Source organism: Plecotus auritus (genome assembly GCF_963455305.1).
Source record: "Plecotus auritus genome assembly, chromosome: 2".
NCBI classification, from domain to species: domain Eukaryota; kingdom Metazoa; phylum Chordata; class Mammalia; order Chiroptera; family Vespertilionidae; genus Plecotus; species Plecotus auritus.
In genome coordinates, this window is record NC_137771.1 from 26,944,662 (window position 1) to 26,964,863 (window position 20,202).

The 20,202-nt window shown below is 49.4% G+C and overlaps 2 protein-coding genes across 2 annotated transcripts in view; one reads left to right on the forward strand and one right to left on the reverse strand.

Moving 5' to 3' along the window:
- The window catches only part of MYCL (MYCL proto-oncogene, bHLH transcription factor), a gene marked incomplete at its 5' end in the record, with an annotated part of 104,392 nt that overhangs the window by 36,937 nt on the left and 47,253 nt on the right, over positions 1 to 20,202 (reverse strand). The gene's annotated exons all lie outside the window — the stretch shown is intronic.
- Positions 6,820 to 20,050, forward strand: MFSD2A (MFSD2 lysolipid transporter A, lysophospholipid). Its single transcript, XM_080654426.1, has 14 exons — positions 6,820 to 7,394; positions 8,865 to 8,996; positions 10,678 to 10,802; positions 14,120 to 14,243; positions 14,363 to 14,441; positions 14,829 to 14,986; positions 15,434 to 15,524; positions 15,633 to 15,754; positions 15,959 to 16,042; positions 16,663 to 16,746; positions 16,837 to 16,949; positions 17,903 to 18,046; positions 18,136 to 18,312; positions 19,587 to 20,050. The coding sequence occupies exons 1-14, from the start codon at positions 7,302 to 7,304 to the stop codon at positions 19,648 to 19,650; spliced, it is 1,590 nt and encodes a 529-aa protein (XP_080510552.1). The 5' UTR covers positions 6,820 to 7,301; the 3' UTR covers positions 19,651 to 20,050.

Sequence of the window (20,202 nt, forward strand, 5' to 3'; positions counted from 1 at the left end):
TTCACAAATCATGTAGTCTGAAAGACTCTTCCAGTTCTGAGAGGGTCTAGGCCAGGAGATCAAGGCAGGGTCTCCATGTGGTGGGAGCATGAGAAAAGCCAGGTCAGACTCCTGGCCAGCCAGGAAGGGAGAAGTATTGCTCAGGCTTCAGGCCCCACCCCTTCCTCTAAGGCCAGGCTGTGGCTCCTGCCCAGAGTACACCTCACGTGATCTTGTGGCTCCTGAGGCTATCGGTAGGTTGGTCCAACCCCTGGGGCTCCCTCACAGCTGTGCCAGGGCCTGAATAGCTGTGATTCTCTCAGCTGACCTACCCAGCTTCTTCCATTCCATCATTCTTAGGTCTTCTCAGCACTCAGAGTTTTCTTGGCAAGTGGGATTGTTTCTCTCTCCTGGGAGGACCTTGAACTTGGGGGAGTCCAGGATGAGAAGATACAGGGCACTGGTTGGTGGGGGCAAGGGAGGGCCACCAGGTGTCCCAAGTGTCGATGTAAGAAACATTCAAACCTGTAGAGAATTCTTAAGAGTCTATTTGAGCCAAACTGACAACATGTACTGGGGAACAAGATCTCAAATATTCCAGAGAACATCAATTTTGCAACTTCTTTTATGCCTTTGAAATTAAGGAGGGGATGTAAGGAAGATTGAAGAAAGCAATGTGGGAATTGGATTTAGAGGATAGTTAACAAGATTATGTGCCTTCTTAAGTATGGTTATGTCTTTAAGGGGTGTTACTGCTAACATCTCAAAGGTATGTTCATCTATCAGGGGTAAGGAACCTTTTTTTGTGCCAAGAGTCATTTTGATATTTCATGGGCCTTATAAAATTATCAAGTTAAAAATTAGCCTGATATATTTGGTCAAACATTTAATTAACTCACCTCACCCCTAATGCCTTGGCATGGCCAGACCAAATGATTTCTTAGGCCTTAAATGACCCTTGGGCCAATGTTCCCCACCCCTAAAGATGCACAAGAATAATGGACAGAACTTGCTTAAGGCAAAGATAAACCTTTTCATTTATTTGTTTGTTTGTTTGTTTGTTTGTTTGTTTGTTTAGAGAGAGAGAGAGAGAGAGAGAGAGAGAGAGAGAGAGAGAGAGGTGAGAAACATCAGTTGCCTCCCTTATGGACCCTGACCAGGGATCAAACCCACAACCTAGGTATGTGCCCTTACCAGGAATCAAATCGAACCCACAACCTTTTGGTGTACAGGACAATGCTCCAACCAACTGAACTACCTGGCCAGGTTGGCAAAGATAAATCTTTTTTTAAAAATATATGGTTTTATTGATTTCAGAGAGGAGGGGAGAGGGAGAGAGAAATAGAAACATCAATTATGAGAGAAAATCATTGATTGGCTGCCTCCTGCATGCCCCACACTGGGGATTAAGCCTGCAACCCGGGCATGTGCCCTGATCAGGAATTGAATAGTGACCTCCTGGTTCAAGGGTCGATACTCAACTACTGAGCCACACAGGCCAGGCAAGACAAACCTTTTAGTAAAAAGTTAGATGCCTAGGCACTAGTTGGTGTGGCTCAGTTGGCTGAGGGTCGGCCTGTGCCCCGAAAGGTCACCGGTTCAATTTCCAGTCAGGTCACATGGCCAGGTTATGGGTTCAGTCCATAAGGGAGGCAATCCACCAATGTTTCTCTCTCTCATTGATATTTCGCACGTGCTCTCTCTCTCTCTCTAAAAAAAAAAATAAAAAATCAATAAAAACGTATTTTTTTTAAAAAAAGGAAAATAAAACTTATATGCCTAGGACATGATCCACCATGACTTGCCTAGTTAGGAACCTGTGAGGTGACTTTCAATTGAACCCTTTTATTTCATCCACACGAGGAATGTCTGGGAACTCTTCATGCCCCTCCTCCTCCTGACAACTGAGGCTCAGAAGCCAGACTCATCACCCAGCCCATTCCTGAAGCCCAGGATAGGGGGCCTCTCTCTGGAGTGGTCTATAGCTTTGTGGGATCACGGATCAGCCTTGAGACTTCTGCCCCACAATTGCCCAACCAACATCCAGGCAGGAACTGGCAGCCTCAGGTGACTTCAAGAGTCCTCAGCTAATTTTTCCCCAAAGAACCTCTCTTGGGATCCTCAGGAGTCCCTACTTCCTACTTTCTGTCCACTCCCAACCTCACCCCGAACAAACAAAGGGACTAACTGGGAACAGGTTGAAGTATTCCCAACACCGTAGCTGTTCCAGGAAGCTCTTGTTCCAGGGCCTTCCCAGCCGGTGCCTCTTCAACCTGGCCATTCCCTGGGCTCAGGCCTTAGAGCACCATCAGGCAGGACGTAAACTTACCAGTGGCTATTGAACTAAGTATTGAACTTACCATGGGCTAGACTCCTTTTCTCCAGAAGTCAGGGTGGTAGGTCTGCTAGTTAGGGACTGAAAAGATCTTACCATTAGATAACAGACCAAGATATACTACTTGGCAACACTGGCATCTGACAACACCTTCACCTAGCAACAATTTCCTAGCACCAACACCTCAACAGCTCTACCTGACAATCTTGCCTAGAAGCATTTCTGTCTGCTAAAAATACCACCTTGAGTCCCTGACATAAAGCTAGTCCCTAGCCATTCATATCAAAATTTCTCCCTTCTGCCCTAACCGGTTTGGCTCAGTGGATAGAGCATCGCCTGCGGACTGAAGGGTCCCAGGTTCGATTCCAGTCAAGGGTATGTACTTTGGTTGTGGGCATATCCCCAGTGGGGGGTTTGCAGGAGGCAGCTGATCAATGTTTCTCTCTCATCAGTGTTTCTAACTCTCTCCCTCTCCCTTCCTCTCTGTAAAAAAATCAATAAAATATATTAAAAAAAATTTCTCCTTTCTGACTTAAGTGGTCTTACTTGATGAGGTTTTGCTCAGTGTACTAATAATGATAATGATAATAATAAACCCTTTTAAGTGCTTTCTATATGGCAAGCACTGTTGTAGGCACCCCACTTAATCCTCGTTACAACCCTCTGAGGTACAATTATTATCCCCATTTGGCAGGTGGGAAAGTGAGGATCAAAGAGATTCACTAATTTGCCCAAGAGTAAACTGTAATGGTAGAGACAGGCTATGAAGCCCGGTAATCTGTCTTCTGGGATCTTTGCATTTAACTCTGCTGCTCTACCAAGAAGCTCAGGGGACCTGGGGAACTCCCCAAAAGGCCTTCAAGGGAGTGTTCTGGGGCATTGAAGAAGCCCTCCAGGCTGGGCATGGTGCCCTGTGAGGGCACAGATAGGTGGAGAGCAACCACGAGAGCACTGACGTTCATTTGCCTTAGGTCATGAGGCTGGGCTAGATCCAGAAAGGGTTAGAGAGTGTTCCCACTACAGAGCAGGGAGCTGTTGGTCTGCTCCTCAGGGAGAAGCCCTTGTCCTCACTGCTGTCCTAGGTAGAACATTGCTATGAAGAATGGGCCCAGGTCTCTGCTCCAGGCTCCTGAGGTTAATAGGGTTGGAAAGGTTAGCTTCTGTCCATTGTGGACTGGAGCCTCACCAAAACCCCAGGCCTGGTGGTGTGGGGGTATGAGGATAGGAAGGAGAGTGGCAAGAGGCCCAATGGAGACACATGGTCAGGACTGTATTCGTCTGGGGCACAACATCTCTAAGTGACAAATTCATTGACAGAAAAAGATGCCTGATTCTGGGGTTATAAAATTAGTTCCTGCATCCCCTCTCTTAGTTTCAGGTTCATCATGTTAAATAGGGGTAACAACAACTACCCTCTTCAGTGGTGTTGTGAAAAGTAAATGAGATTGTGTAAATGACAGGTGCTTTCCTAGTGCTTGCTCAGCACACAGTGGGTGTTCAATAATCGGGAACTATTGGATTAGCAGTTAATGGTAAATGAGTGTCTGTAGAGATGTGTTATGGGGCTCTTTCCAGACCAACAGTATGCATGGTGGAGTTGAAGTCCCAAGGAACAGCCTAGATCTAAACTTAGAGAGGGAGAGCCCTGGCTGGTGTGGCTCAGTTGGTTGAGTGTTGTCCCATGCAACAAGAGGTCACTGGTTGGATACCTAGTCAGGGCACATGCCTGGGTTTCAGGCTCCATCCCCAGTAGGGAGCGTGCAGGAGGCAGCCGATCGATGTTTCTCTCTCTCCCTCTCTTTTCCTCTCACTCTAAAATCAATAAAAACATATTTTAAAAACTAAACTTAGGGAGAGAAAACAGTGGGCAGTAGAACCGACATTCACAACAATTTTGGTGAAAACACAAAACAATATACAGATGATGTATTATAGAATTGTACACCTGATATCTATAAAATTGTATTAAACAATGTCACCTCAATAAATTCAATAAAAATGAAAAAATGGGGTTTTATCTAAAAAAAAACCACATATAGACAAAAATTAACAACAACAAAAACCTACAAAATTTTGACAAGCTGGAATAAGCAAGATGACATTGTCCTTCTGTAGCTCCAAGACATTGCACAAAGCAGAGGCAGGGGAAGAGACCTCACTTGACCCCCAGCTCCAGTGAAAAGGATCTGAATGATTTAGTTGACCACAACCTGATGGGAACTAATCATGGGAGAGAAAGACTCCGAAGCCCAGCAGCCTTAGGCTGCATTAACAATGTGTGGAGTCCAGTCTAGGGGAAATAATGGGCCTATTGTGTTGGCTTGGTCAGGCCATATCTGGAATCTTGCATTGCTACACTGACAGACTGGAATCTGGCCAGGACTGGGACCAGCTCAGCCTCAGCTCCCAGGCACTTGTGCTAAGCACATCATGTGCATTTTTTTTGTTTTACACCAAAATAACCCTTTAAGATAGTCACTCTTTTTTAAAAACATATATTTTATTGATTTTTTACAGAGAGGAAGGGAGAGGGATAGAGTTAGAAACATCGATGAGAGAGAAATATTGATCAGCTGCCTCCTGCACACTCCCCACTGGGTATGTGCCCACAACCAAGGTACATGCCCTTGACCGGAATCAAACCTGGGACCCTTCAGTCCGCAGGCCGATGCTCTATCTACTGAGCCAAACCGGTTAGGGAAGATAGTCACTCTTTAAAAAAAAAATCTTTATTGATTTCAGAGAGAAAGAGAGAGATAGAAACATCAATGATGAAAGAGAATCATTGATAGGCTGCCTCCTGCAAGATCAGGGATTTGAGCCTACAACTGGAGCATATGCCCTGATCATGGGATTGAACTGTGATCTTCTGATTCATAAGTCGACGCTCAACCACTGAGCCACCACAGCTGGGCCAGATGGTCACTCTCTTTGTTGTTGCTAATTCTCACCCGAGGATATTTTTCCATTGATCTTTTAGAGAGAGTGGAAGAGAGAGGGAAAAATAGAGAGAAACATCGATGTGAGAAAAACACATTGATTGGTTGCCTCCTGCATGCGCCCCGACCAGGGCCTGGACTGGGATGAGCCTGCAACCAAGGTACATGCCTTTGACTAGAATCAAACCCAGAACCCTTGGGTCAGTAGGTTATCCACGGAGCCAAACCCGCTCAGGCCAAACAGTCACTCTTAATATCCCTACTTTATACACAGGAAGGTTAACTGGGTTGCCCAGAATCAATCACACAGCTAGTAAATGGAGGAGCCTGGGGCTTCTCCGAATGGGCCTCTCTTGTACTTGTACCTGGGGAAGGCTGAACATGCATCATTGAACATATGTTTATTTTATTTTATTTTATTTTATTTTATTTTATTTTATTTTATTTTATTTTATTTTATTTTATTTTATTTTATTTTACATACTAGAGGCCTGATGCACAAAATTCGTGCAAGAGTAGACCTTCCTTCCCCCGGCTGCTGGTACCAGCTTCCCTCTGGCACCTGGGACCCGGGCTTCTCTTGCAGCCCTGGCTTCGTCCAGAAGGTCGTCCGGAAGGACATCTGGTCTAATTAGCATATTATGCTTTTATTATTATAGATATTTTTATTGATTTCAGAGGGGAAGGCAGTGGGAGAGAGAAAGAGAAGCATCAATGATGAGAGGGAAACATTAATTGGCTGTCTACTACATGCCCCCTACTGGGGATGGAATTCGAAACTGTGCCCTTACTAGAATTGAACCGTGACCTGGTTCTTAGGTCGCAGCTCTTGAGTGTCTGCCTGGGATGATGTTGGCACAACTGACCAAGAGGTGTCAGAAAGACTGTTATTTGGCATCTATGTGTGGTCTCTGTTCTAGACTAATGTCTTACCATCTTCTTTCAAGGACCAGATTGATTATTCAGTACTCTCTTTTTCAAACCTTTCTTGAATTGTTCCAACCCAGAGTGGCATTGTAGCTTTGTATCTCACAGGGCTTCTTGTTGGGGAGACACATGCGGTCTTCTGGTAATGTTTGCCAGAGGGACGGAGCAGGGCTGGAAAGAGGGAAGGCTTTGGGATGGGACAAAATCTTTCCAGTCTGGTTCCCCCACATGTGTGTCTCCCTTTCTTCAACTGTAAAATGGAGACAATAATAGTACCACCCTCATTTGGTGATTGTGAGGGCTGAATGAGATCATGGTGAGCATATAGGAAGCTCTCTATAAAAGGCTGCTCTTATCAACGTGTAGCAGTGTAGCAGCTGCTGTGGTCCCGGCTCCTCTCCACAACTTGTGAGTTCCGTGACCGCAGGCGAGCGTTGTCTCATCTTTCTCCCCCATCTCTGAGGGCCCCAAAGATGCCAATGGCAGGAAGAGGAAATGGGGAGTGAAAGAGGGGCATCGGTAAGGAAATGCCAATGCTACATCCTCCAGGTTTGGAGGAGAGGGAAACTCAAGTGATTCCAGATTTTAAAGGGGGTTCTGAAAAAAATATAAAGAGGCTTCTTAGTCCCTACCTTTCTCAGACTTGGGGGTCATGGAATGCAGGCTGAACTCAGGGAAAACTTACTCTGGGAGACCACGGGCAGGTCACACTCAGCCTCGGACTTCAGTTTCCTGGTGAGTGTCAGGTGGCTCTCCCCGCCTTCACCCGGTTGTGAGGTTCGGGCTTCAGAACGTGGCTCAAAAGAATGAGAGCCTCCCGGGTGGTTGGGAAGGCGGGGGCGGGGGGGGGCGCCGGCGGGCGAGCGGATTGGCTGGAGGCGGGGCATCAGGGCTCCGGGATTGGCCGGATCCGAGAGGGCGGGGCCAACCTTTAAGAGGTGCGAGGGGGAGTGTAAGGGAGTGTGCACTCGCGTCTGCCGACCGCCTGCCGGCTTACTCTTGCGCGGCGACTGTGGCGGCGGCGGCGGCGGCGGTTACCACCCGAGCCCGGACGGAGCAGAGGCCGGCGGGGCAGAAGAGCATCCCGGCGTCCCGATACCAGGCGGCGTGGCCCGCGGGTCATGGCCAAAGGAGAGGGTGCCGAGAGCGGCTCCGCAACGGGGCTGCTGCCTACAAGCATCCTCCAAGTTGGTGAACGCCAGGCCCAAGAGAAGGTGAGAACCTGGCATCCGGGTGGAGGGCAAGGGGCGGAGTGTGTGTGTGTGTGTGTGTGTGTGTGTGTGTGTGGCGCGCCGCGCGCGCGTGCGCAGGCTGATGGGGGTATCGAAGGATAAGCCTGATTCTGGGATACCTTGGGCTACCCGGGGACTGGCGGCCCCAGGGGCAGGAGTGAGCCTGGAGGTGCCCTGGGGGCCGGGAGTGATGAAGTAGTTTGTAAACCCCTGCACCCCTTTTGCTCACCCTCCCTCCGCATCTCTACGGAGCGCGCCGGCCAACAGCTCCACGAGGCGCCGGGCTCTGCCTGGCTGTTTTTCGTTCTTCTGTGACTTGCGGCTTAGAAGCCAAAAAGATTCTAGAAGCCAGAGAGACCCCAGAAATCTGGAAAAGTCCTCCTGGTTCCCCATCTCTAACCCTCTACTCCCCACCCCCACATGCCTACGTTTTCGCCTCAACTCAACGAGGGCCGCTCAAGTTCATTCATAAGAACAGGGACTCCGCTCTTAAAGGAGCCGCATTCTTGAGGCATTCGTATGAGTGTGGGTGTAGGGGCTCATGCCTGTGCTTTGTGCGTCTTGACCTTGGGCACCATCCCCAGCTCTCTGGACATAATGAAAGACCGAATGAAATCAGGTAGCCCCAGGGAGGGTTCCCAGGTAATAGATTTCTGCCTGGGAGGTGGTTGCCTTTTACTTTTAGTTTTAACTGATCCTTTTAAGGAGCCGGGGCAAGCAATTAAGCTGCTGCCATGTATGAGTAATCTCTACTTTTCCCTGGGCAACCTCAACCTCCCTGGTGCCCCACCCAGAGAGAGCCCAGCCCTGCACCCAGAGGCTTTTCCTCCCCTCTCCAAGGTCCCCTAGGAGCTGAGGAGGGGCAGGGCAGCTCCTGGGTTTGCCTGAAGCCCTGGCTGCCCACAGGGGCCAGGGATGCTCTGGGACAGATGGAAGGAACAGCTGTGCCTGCAGCCAGCTGGGCTGGGCCCCTACAACTCTCTAGAACCCTCACCCAGTAGGCAGGTGGGTCCTGGCCTCTGAACCAGGGCAGGAGCTGGGGCTGGGCTTTGGCAGCTCTTGTCAGCAAGAGGATTTTCAGGTTGTGGCAGTTGGTGCTGGGTGGGGACAGGTCCGCTGCTGGTGCATGTTCCTCTCCCAACCTGGAAAGGAGCATGACTGAGGCTTTGGGGGGAGTTTTTTAAGGATGGTGGGCTGATAAGAATCTGGGGGTGGGGTAGGTTGGGGTGGTTTAAGGGAAACTTCTTCAGTGTGGATTCCCCTTTTTCCAGGTTCCTAAGAATAGAGAATACCTTTCTTTTCTTGTGGGAAGTGCTATCTAGCTGGGTGGGGATAGGGCAAGACAGATTTGTTCCTCCTGGTAGAATTGTCTGGAGGAATGGTTCTGTCTGGAATTTTCTAGGATGGGGGCTAGGATCTTGGGTCTCCTTTTATGCTTTTCTCTTCTCCCAGAATGAACCAAAGAAGAAACAACAGTTGTCCATTTGCAACAAGCTTTGCTATGCAGTTGGGGGGGCCCCCTACCAGATGACAGGCTGTGCCCTGGGGTTCTTCCTACAGATCTACCTGTTGGATGTGGCTCAGGTGAGTGGACTGAGCATGCCAGGGTTCCTGCAGCATCCAAGGTTTTCCCCATCTGTGAAATGGGTCTGGGAATCCCTACTTTGCTGCCTGTCAGAGTCACACTGGATGAGAAATACGGCTTTGGGAAGTATCCAGAATGGGAGTCTATATGCCCCAGGAGTCTTAGCTGGCAAAGTCAGGCAACTCCTCCTTGTCTGGCAAGAGCAACAGAGCCTGGAAGGGTAGGCGGTGGTATGAGGGAGAATGGAGCCTGCTGGTGACGCTGTTCTTAGAAGAGACTGGCACACCATGTCCCCAGCTGGACAGCAAGCAGTCAGCTGGCTTGGCTGTGGGGTTGGTAGATATTGCCAGGCATGTGGATGAGGTGCATCTCATTTTCACCTGAGGAGCAGAGGCATGCGTGGGGTTGGGGGAAGGCTCAAGTGCTGTGCTGAGTTAAGGTGCCCCAGTACATAGGGTCTTTGATTGGGAGGGTATTTAAGGTGAAGCTGGGTTCCTCTGTACTTCAAGAAGCTTTAGCCAGAAGCTTGGTATCCTGAGAATTCATCTTGTCTAAGAGAGTGGGAAGCTGCACAACCACAGATCTCAGGGCTCCCACACTGGCCATCATTTTTATGTAGTATCTGACTTTGCAAGCAGGGCATCTTAATTGTATGCATTTATATTTTGGGAACACTGAGCCCCAGAAAGGACAAATGGCAGCATTCAACAGCTAGTTTTCAAGCAACTTTCATGGGTTGGGTCCTGAGTGGGGTGCAAATATGAGGAACCTGCAGCTAAACTGTAAAACTGTGTTGTATGTTAAAGCTGGAAGTCTGATAGGGAGACTGCCATGGGGGAGAGGCCAGAAGTTTCCCAGCTTCCTGGAGCAATAGCAATAGTAGGGTCTTTTCTTTTTAAATATGTTTTTATTGATTTTAGAGAGAAAGGAAGGGAGAGAGAGAGAAAGAGAAACATCAATGTAAGAGTGTAACATTGGTCAGCTGCCTCCTGCACAAGATCGAGCCCACAATCTGGGCATGTGCCCTGACTGGGAATTGAACCAGCAACCTTCTGGTGCATGGGATACCACTCAACCAGCTGAGCCACACCGGCCGGGGCACAATAGTAGGGACTTGATGGGTGAGGGAGAGACCAAAAAAGCTGTCTATTCAGGCAGAGAAGATTTGGGGGAGGGAATAGCTTGAATGGGTAGTAATAGGCCACTTTTAAAAAGCATCTATACGTTCCTTTTTCCACGTCCAAGATAGAGCTTGAACCATAAGGTAGGGATCATAACTCCCATTATATAAATGGGGAAATTGAGATCTACTGTGGTCCTATCCAGCAAATGCTAACTCTAGTATCAGGTGGCTGGGGGATCAGGGATGTGAAAGGGAGACAAGGAAATGATTCTGGATTCATTCTAATTGATGGGAGTGTTTTCAAGGGCAGTGAAGGGGAGGATGTACGGGAACAGATCTGGGAAAGTTTCTAAGGCGGCACACAGTGCTATAGCTATCAGAATTGTTACTGTCATTATTAACAAGGCAAGTGAAGGTGCTTAAGGGCTGAGTGAGAGCAGCACAGTCTGCCAAGGGCCTGGCAGAGGAGGGGAGGGAGCCCCCGTTTTTGCCTACCAGTGAAAGCTGAGGTAGGTAGAAGGATGAAGGGGTCATTTTTTGCTTGTTCCCCATTCCAGGTGGACCCATTCTCTGCCTCTATCATCCTATTTGTGGGCCGAGCTTGGGATGCCTTCACAGACCCCCTGGTGGGCTTCTGCATTAGCAAATCCTCCTGGACCCGTCTGGGCCGTCTTATGCCCTGGTGAGTAGAAGAGGTTTCTTCAAGATGGCAGAAGGCAGGGCTTCGGCATGTCTACTACCCTTCAGTTTTTCCATGTGCTTTGTCACAAGCTGAGGGGTGAGGAGAAGGAATGACGCAAAAACCCGAGTGTCAAAATACCAGCTGAGGTCAGCTACCCCAGGCATGGGCCCTGGATGCCATGCCAGCTCATCTCCAGGCTGGCCAAATTGTTAGATTGAGCAACTTCCCCCTGCCCAAACCCTATTGCTTCCCAAGTTCCATTCCCTTCAATGAAACTGGAATTCTAATTTTTCCCACTCAGTCACTTCCCATAGTAGGACAGGTAGTACTGCATAGTGTTTGAGTTATACTCTGGAGCCAGCCTGACTCATTTTGAATACCAGCTTCACCACTTACAGCTGTGCAACCTTAAACAAGTCACTTAACATCTCTGAGTCTCAAGTTTCTTCATCTGTAAAATGGGGACAATAATATGCCTATCCCATAGGGTTGTTGTAAGAATTTTAAATGTTTTTCTTAATTTTATTTATAAGTAAAGTACTTAGAACAGTGCCTGGCACAGATTAAGTGATATCTAATTTGGCAATCCTTCAGAATGACTCCTAGTGGGGCAAGACCGAGAATGGGATATAAGACCCATAACCTCTGGCCCCTTGGTACAAAACCTACAGTACTCGGCCTCGGGCTATCTGGCAAGGTAGGAGGGGTGCTACAGATCAGACAGCAAAGAGAGACACATAGGACAGGCGAACAGGCTGGAGCTTTGGTTCCCTCCAGGACATCCTGCTGCTGCTGGTGGTGGTGTGTGTGGGGGATATTTCCTTTCATCTCTAGCCCATCCATGCTCAAGTGGGCGCCTTCCTGCCCCTGGGGTGCCCATACCTGGTCTCCGGCCTTCAGCCTTCAAAGCTCTTCCCACAGCCCCCGCCTCTCCCTCACAGCTTCCTTTCCCACGAGCCCCCCTCCCACTACAATCCTGCCAGTCCCTGGCTAAGGCCCAAGCTGGGGCCTTTGATCCAGACTTCAGGGCCAGGGGGCAGGGCAGCCTGCCTTACCTGGGCAGCCTGCTCAGGGCTCCCTACGGCCTGGAGCCACACACCCATGAAGCTACTGTGCCCGCCTCCCTGGGAGCCGAGGCGGCAGGAGGCGGGGCTCTACTGCCACATCGCCTCATGAGGCCCAGCCAATGGGAGGCAGCCCCTCTCGCCAGCCCAATAGGCAGCAGTCCAGCCCGGGTTACTCCCAGTCACATTCAGTTCCTCATCTGCTGCTTGCGAGGAGAGGATGGAGGGTTTGACGAAAGCTGACGGCCTTGTTCCCTGAGAAGACACGTGGATCTGGGAGGGGTAAAGGAGGGCAGGGAGGGAGAACAGGGGAGGCCCTGGGCAGGTGTGGCAGCAGCTTGGTGAAGTTGCTGAGGCCCTTCAGGCTGGTTTCTGTTTTAGTACATGTCCTCACCTGTGTGGGTGATACCTCTTGAGTGGTACTACCACCCTTGTCTGAGGGCACACTGGACCACTCATGGGCTGAAGGGCTGCCTTGTAGTATATGTGACCTTCTCCCCATCCTTGCCACAGATAGCACCTGGGACCTGACATCCCTTCTGTCAGTATAGGAAGGGGCTGAGTCTTTCTGAGTTTGTGAGCCATGTGGCCCATTCTCCTCCCAGGCTTTAGGCCAGATCTGCCCTCAACTACCATTTAAATCCCCCTTTCAGACCAGGAAGACTGACAGATAGTTTCCCGGGGGTTCCCAAGGCTGCCCCATGAGAGGCAGGGTGTCAGCAGGGTCACATGGGGAGGCCGAGATACAGCAGGGCTGGACCTGAGGCCTGACTCCCAGCCCAGTGCTCTCCACAGCTCCCTGGCCATAATCTTCCCTTTTAGTTTTCCTGGTGTGATAATCACAGCAAACACTTACTGTATCCCAAGCTCTATTCTACATTTTAATGCCAACTTATTTGTCTCAAAACGACTTCAACCCTAAGTTATAGAACCAAAGACCTTACCTGGTGTCCCATTTCCTCTCTAATCTTACCTCCTAATTGCATGGTCCATGCTCACTCCACTCCAGCCTCACTGGCCTCCTTGCTATTCCTCATACCTGCCTGGCACAATTCCCGCCTGAGGATGTTTGCACTAACTGTTCCCCTGGCCTGACACACTTGCCTCAGGCATCTGCAGGGCCAACTCCCTCCTCTCGTTCAAGTCTTGGCACAGATGTCACCTTCTCAAAGAAGGCTACCTTGTCTACTAGTTGTGACTTGCACCCCCATACTCCTAATCCCCATTTATCCTGATTTATTTCTTTAATCCATAGCAATTAATCACAGTTTATTTATTTATTTATTTATTTATTTATTTATTTATTTATTTATTTTAAATCCCTACCAAAGGATATTTTTCCATTGATTTTTAGGGAGAATGGAAGAGAGAGGGAAAGACAGAAACATTGATGTGAGGGAAACACATTGATTGGTTGCCTCCTGCACGAGCCCCAACCAGGGCCCAGGCCAGGGAGGAGCCTGTAACCAAGGTACGTGCCCTTGACCAGGAACCTTCAGTCCAAAGGCCGACGCTCTATCCACTGAGCCAAACCAGCTAGGGCTTAATCAACTTTTAATATGTTTATATGACCTTTTTTTGTGGTAAAATATATATACCAAAATTAACCATTTTAACTTTGTTGTTGTTAATCCTCATTTTCCCCCTATTTATTTATTTATTTATTTATTTTTTTTTTCTCCACTGATTTTTAGAGAGAGTGGAAGGAGTGGGAGAGACAGAGAGAAAGAAAAGAAACATCGATGTGAGAAAGAGACATCGATTGGTTGCTTCCCTCACACGCCCCGACTGGGGGTCTCCGGGATGGAGCCTACAACCAAGGTGCATGCCCTTGACCAGAAGCGAACCCTCAACCCTTTAGTCTGCGGGCCGACACTCTAACCACTGAGAAAACTAGCTAGGGTTTAACGATTTTTAAGTGTGCAATTTAGTGGCATTGAGTATAACTCTCATTGTTGTGTGACTTACTACCATCCCTCTAAGCTGAAACTCTATACCATTAAACAGTAACTCCCCATTCCTCTCCCTAACCCCTGGCAACTACCATCCTTTTTGTCTCTGTGAATTTGACTACTCTAGTTATGTCATATAAATAGAATATACAGCATTTGTCCTTTGTGTCTGACTTATTTCAGTTAACATAATGTCTTCAAGGTTCATCTGTATTGTAGCATGTGTCAGAATTTCATTCCTTCTTAAGGCTGAATAATATACATATTATATGTGTATAATATATATCCTCCCCTCCCTCAGGATCATCTTCTCCACGCCCCTGGCCATCATTGCCTACTTCCTCATATGGTTCGTGCCTGACTTCCCACAGGGCCAGATCCTATGGCACCTGCTTTTCTATTGCCTCTTTGAGACACTAGTCACGGTGAGTGTGGGCACCTCCCCTGGATGTGAGGGCAGTCCCTGGGGCCTCTAGGGTTGGTGCCCAAAGCCACATGTGTCTGTTCATCGTCTGACTGGCCGAGGGCCTCTCTTCCATGCCAGTGTTTCCACGTTCCCTACTCAGCTCTCACCATGTTCATCAGCACAGAACAGAGTGAGCGGGATTCGGCCACTGCTTACCGTAAGTCCCTCCCTAACCCCCCGTCCCACCTACTAGGAACCCTGGATCCCCTGTTCCTTGACCCTCCTGCCACATTCCTTCCCTTGTTGGGAATGGATATGTAACTGTCTTAAAAATAACTCAATCCCCTTACTGCTCTGGTGAGACCAGACTCTAGTCTAGACCAGAGGCAGAGACTAGTCAGAGGTCACACAGAGCAAGGACATGAGTTTAGGCCAAGGTACCATCTGCCCGTCCCCCCCCCCCCCCCCGCCACCCTATGGCCATCCTACTTGGAGCTGCTACCATGATCTGGGGCTAGAATTCAGCTTCTACTCATCTGAACTTCCTTCCTTGGGGCCCACAACCCATGGGTCCCCTCCAAAGAACCTTCTTTTCACTACTTAGGGATGACTGTGGAGGTACTGGGCACAGTGCTGGGCACAGCGATCCAAGGGCAAATCGTAGGCCAAGCAAATACGCCTTGTCTTGAGGACCCCAAAGATTCAGCAGTGGCCACGGAAGATGCCAATCATACACACAGCACCATCTCACTCAGAGAAACGGTGAGGCCCCTGTCAGGGCAGGGGTTTGGGGAGATGAAGAGCAATGGGGTGGTTTGTAAATCATCCTCAAAATAGTAATAGCTAGTGTTGCTAAATATTGGGCATTTGACATACAAACTATTAATATGGCCACTTTGTAGATAAGGAAACTGAAGCATAGAGAGGCTAAATAATTTGCCCAGGGTGTAAGAGTTAGTGAGTTGCAGAAACTAGATTTGGGAGAGAGTTGACTGTGGGTTCTCAGCCTCCGTAGCCGGGCTTCTTCAAATTTTGTTCTGCTGGACTTTTCCAGCAGAACAGCCTTGGGAAACAGCAATAGGCCCAGGATGACTTTTCCATTTCACAGATGAAGTCAGTGAGGCCCCAGAGTAGAAGGGCTGGTCCAAAGTCATTGAGTGGAGCTGCTGAGTTGAGATGAGACCAGACTGACTTTATCCCCCTTTATAGAAAAATGCATACCTGCTGGCGGCAGGAGCCATATCCTCCATCTATGTCATCTGTGCTATCATCCTGGTCCTGGGCGTGAGGGAGCAGAGAGGTGAGAAGCCGTGATGGGGGTGGGGTACAGGCTTTGTCCCTCTGCCTGGGTCTCAGGCTTTGGGAGGAGCCTCTGCTCTCTTTCCTTACTGTTCCCTCTGATCCCCAGAACCCTATGAGACTCAGCAGGCTGAGCCAATGCCCTTCTTTCGAGGCCTCCGACTGGTCATGAGCCATGGCCCATATATTAAGCTTATTGCTGGCTTCCTCTTCACCTCCCTGGCTTTCATGGTGAGTGGGGGGGTCTGACATGTTCAGCGTAGAGGGGGGAGGAGGTGAGCAGAGGACTCAGGATGTGACAAGCCTGAGAGACAGGTGGAGTGAGGGGTGGGGGGTAAGCAGAGATCCCTGGAGCATAGGGAATGTCTTGGAGAGGCCCAGCCCCAATATCACGTGTTTCCTTGTGCTTCCCCCCTCCCTTGCCCTGTCTCCCAGCTGGTGGAGGGGAACTTTGCCTTGTTTTGCACCTACACCTTGGGCTTCCGAAACGAATTCCAGAATCTGCTCCTGGCCATCATGGTGAGTGTGGGGCCCCGAGGGTGGGCAGGCAGCCTGGGCTGAAGTGGCATAGATTGCAAGATGGTTTTTTGAAGAGTCAGAGGATATTTCTGAGACTGACCCAAGGTCTTCAAGGGGTGAGGGAGGGTTCTCAAAATAATTTGGTTGGATCTGACCTATAATTGCTTAGATAGGAACGTGAAAAAGTTTGGGTACATGTATGAAATCATTTTGTTGTACCGTTAAACTACTAATACAACGTTGCATGTCAATATATCTCAATAACATGGGATGGGGGAGGGAAGAAAGAGTTTGGAGTTAAATGGGACAACACTGGCCATCTTTTTTATGTAGTACAAAATGCCTTGCTTGGAGTTAAGTGTCCAAGCAAGAGCAAAGAGGTAGAGGCCAGGAACTTTGGAACTCTGGCTCAGTGTGCTCAGAAAAGGCAGGAGATGAGGTTGGAACCTATTCTCAGCCCCCTTTGGGAGCCATCAAAGGGGCCTGTCAACTTCCTCACTGCTCAGATGAAGTCATCTGGCTGATCTCAGGCAGGGCTGGGAATACCTTTGGGGTCCTGGGAAGGGCAGGCGGGGTTCCATAGCTCTAACCCACTTCCCTCACCCCTTTTACATCTACAGCTCTCGGCCACATTCACCATTCCCTTCTGGCAGTGGTTTCTATCCCGGTTTGGCAAGAAGACGGCTGTATACATTGGGATCTCAGTGAGTGGGACTGAAGGGGGAAGTGCCTGCGCTGGTGGTTGCTGGTGGGAGCCTCCCAGCTGACTCATCTTCCTGTACCCCCTTCCCTAGTCAGCAGTGCCATTTCTCATCCTGGTGGCCCTCATAGAGAGCAACCTGATTGTCACGTATGTGGTAGCTGTGGCAGCCGGCATCAGTGTAGCTGCTGCCTTCTTACTACCCTGGTAAGTATATAGGCCCACCTGGGTATGTTTCCCAGTTCCCCACCCCTCACTTCTAAAGTTCCTTTGGGAGAATTCTGTGAAGGCTTCTCTTCTCGCAGGCCAGTCTGTGGGTCCAGGTTGTGGGTGTGGGGCAGGTCTTCCCATACAGTTATACAGGTTGTAAACTGGTATTGCTAGGTGGTTTAGAGCAGTGGTCGGCAAACCGCGGCTCGCGAGCCACATGCGGCTCTTTGGCCCCTTGAGTGTGGCTCTTCCACAAAATACCACGTGCGGGCGCGCACGTACAGTGCAATTGAAGGAGTACCCTAATTAAGTTAATAACAATGTACCTACCTATATAGTTCAAGTTTGAAAAATTTGGCTCTCAATCGTTGTACTGTTGATATTTGGCTCCGTTGACTAATGAGTTTGCCGACCACTGGTTTAGAGCATTGGCCTGCCCACCAAAGGGTCTGGGGTTCGATTCCAGGTCAAGGGCACATACCTGGGTTGCAGGTTCAATTCCTACCCTGGTCAGGGCACATGTGGGAGGCAACCAGTTGATGTGTCTCTCACACATCGATGTTTGTCTCCCCACTTCTCCCTCTCCGCACCTTTCCCCACCCCCTGCCTCCTCTCTCTCAAAAAAAAATCAATGGTAAAATTATCCTCAGGTGAGGATTTAGGAGAAAAAAAAAAAAAAAGAACACCTAATCAGACTGAGAAATGGGGGCTTAAGTCTAGACTGCATGCTACTTGTCCAGTGAGCACCTGGTGGGGCTAGCTCACCACAGGAAGGAAAGGGCCTTCTTAATCACATGAAGTTGCCATCTCCTCACTGAACTGTGTCCATGGGGCTGCAAACTCCCAGAGGGCCACCGCTTCTCATTGACACAGAGAGGTACCAGATGGGCTAGTAGGGACCTGGGGTTGCTAGGTGGGTGGGTCCTCATGGCTGTCACTACTCTGTACAGGTCCATGCTGCCCGATGTCATTGACGACTTCCACTTGAAGCAGCCCCATTCCCATGGAACTGAGCCCATCTTCTTCTCCTTCTATGTCTTCTTCACCAAGTTCGCCTCCGGAGTCTCACTGGGCATCTCTACCCTCAGTCTTGAGTGAGTAGGGTGGGGGCCTGGGACAGTGCTGGACAGGTACAGGCCCCGGCATCCCATCTTACCACTCGCCTTCCCACTGGGTCCCACAGCTTTGCCGGGTACCAGACCCGTGGCTGCTCCCAGCCAGCACCTGTCAGGTTTACATTGAAGATGCTGGTGACAATGGCTCCCATAGTCCTCATCCTGCTAGGCCTGCTGCTCTTTGAGCTGTACCCCATTGATGAGGAGAAGCGGCGGCAGAACAAGAAGGCCCTCCAGGCTCTGAGGTGAGAGAGGAAGGGGACAGGGAGGTGGAGGAGGGGCACCATCCAGACTAAGTCCTCACTTCATGCCTCCTGTGGCCATGTCCAGACTTCCTCCCACACACCTTCCCTTGACAGCTCCTCCTCCACCCCTTCTCTGCCAATTTATAATAGCTCCAGCTGATATTTCTTAAACATATAGTTGCATGCCAAGTGGTTTTACACTTATTCATTCAACAAATGCTTATTGGAAGCCTACTGTGTGGCAGGCATTGCTCTAGTGAATGAAACAAAAATCCCTGCCCTCGCCCAGCCAGCGTAGCTCAATGGTTGAGCATTGACCTATGAACCAGAGGTCACGGTTCAATTTCTGGTCAGGGCATGCCCAGGGGATCTCCAGTGTGGGGCATGCAGGAGGCAGCCGATCAATGATTCTCTCTCATCATTGAGTTTCTATCTCTCTCTCTCCCTCTCTGAAATCAATAAAAATATACTATATTCTTTTAAAATCGCTGCCCTCAGGAGTTTGTTTTAGAGCATGTGCGTTCATGACCTTCTGTAGTCCTCCAACAACCCTAGGTGTCACAAAGTGCTATGATTCCCACTCTACAGATGAAGAAACTCAAGCTTAACCAGGAAGAGTGACTGGCCCAGCTGATAAAGGGTAGAGCTGGGTTTGAGGCCCTGGAGTTCTGACTCCACACCATGTACTTTTCATGGCATTCCTGGCATGTAGGACCTCAGGTGTGGCCTGAGCCCTGCCTTTTGGGAGACTAGAGGGCAGGGTGGAGTGAGTCATGCCAGCCCATCAGCCAGCCTAGGTCAGAGCATACTCCTTGGGCTTGTAATGTCTTGTGGGAAGCAAGAACAGTGATTAGATCAACCAGCAGTTACTGGCCTGAGAGAGGGAGTACTTTTTTTTTTTTTAATTTATTTTAAAATCCTTACCCGAGAACATGATTGGAGAGAGAAAGGGGGTTGGGGGAAAGAAGGAGAGAGAGAGACGTGAAAGAGAAACATCGATCAGTTGCCTTCCGTAAGTGCCCTGACCATGGAGCCTACAATCCAGGAACCGAGGTATGTGCCCTGACCAGGAATCGAACTGGCAACCTTTTGGTGCACAGGATGACACTCAACCAACTAAGCCACTCCCGCCAGGCAAGAGACAGGGAGTGTTTTAGACTTGCCTGACAGCTGGCTAAGATTGCAGGGCCAAAGATTATGAAAGAAAGGAGGCAGGTGGGGGCAGGGAAGGGGTAAGGATGGTTCTTCTAACCTGTCTTCTCTGGTTCTTGCAGGGAAGAGGCTAGCAGCTCAGGCTGCTCTGATACAGACTCTACAGAGTTGGCTAGCATCCTCTAGGATCCGCTGTGTTGCCTGAAGTAACCAAGCACAAGGCCTGAGTCACCAGGTCACATGAGGAATCTGGGCCTGCTCACTCAACAGCTGGTCTCCAGGTGCCAGGAAGGGAGCCAAAGACTCGAGAGTATGTGGCCCAGGACACCTCCAATGCCCACCTTGGGCAGTCTATTCATACAGCCACCTGCCTCTCCTCTCCCCGCCCATGGGGCTGAGCCCTGGGGCTGCTACTGTGAATATGCCAAGGACTGATGGGGTCTAGCCCAGGACACTAATGTAGAAACATTTTATACAGACACTAATTAATAACTTAATGACTGTGTATATAGCAATGTGTATGTATGTATATGTCTGTGAGCTATTAATGTTATTAATTTTTATAAAAGCTGAAAAATGGAGCACTATGTTTCTGTCTTTGTCCTTCACCACTGAGGCCTTCTGTGCCAAAATTCAGATAGTGAGAAGGGAGCACTGAGCCAAACGGACCCTAGGTAGGAAGAATGAGTCTGGGGGTGTGATAACAGCATTAGCTAACATTTACTAAACACCTATCTG

What these genes read in the sequence shown, in the direction of transcription:
- MFSD2A (XM_080654426.1), top strand. Translation starts at nt 7,302, where the DNA reads ATGGCCAAAGGAGAGGGTGCCGAGAGCGGCTCCGCAACGGGGCTGCTG. An exon ending in GGATTCGGCCACTGCTTACC is followed by an intron (nt 14,442 to 14,828) that starts GTAAGTCCCTCC and finishes TTCACTACTTAG; the next exon opens with GGATGACTGTGGAGGTACTG. An exon ending in TCACCTCCCTGGCTTTCATG is followed by an intron (nt 15,755 to 15,958) that starts GTGAGTGGGGGG and finishes CCTGTCTCCCAG; the next exon opens with CTGGTGGAGGGGAACTTTGC.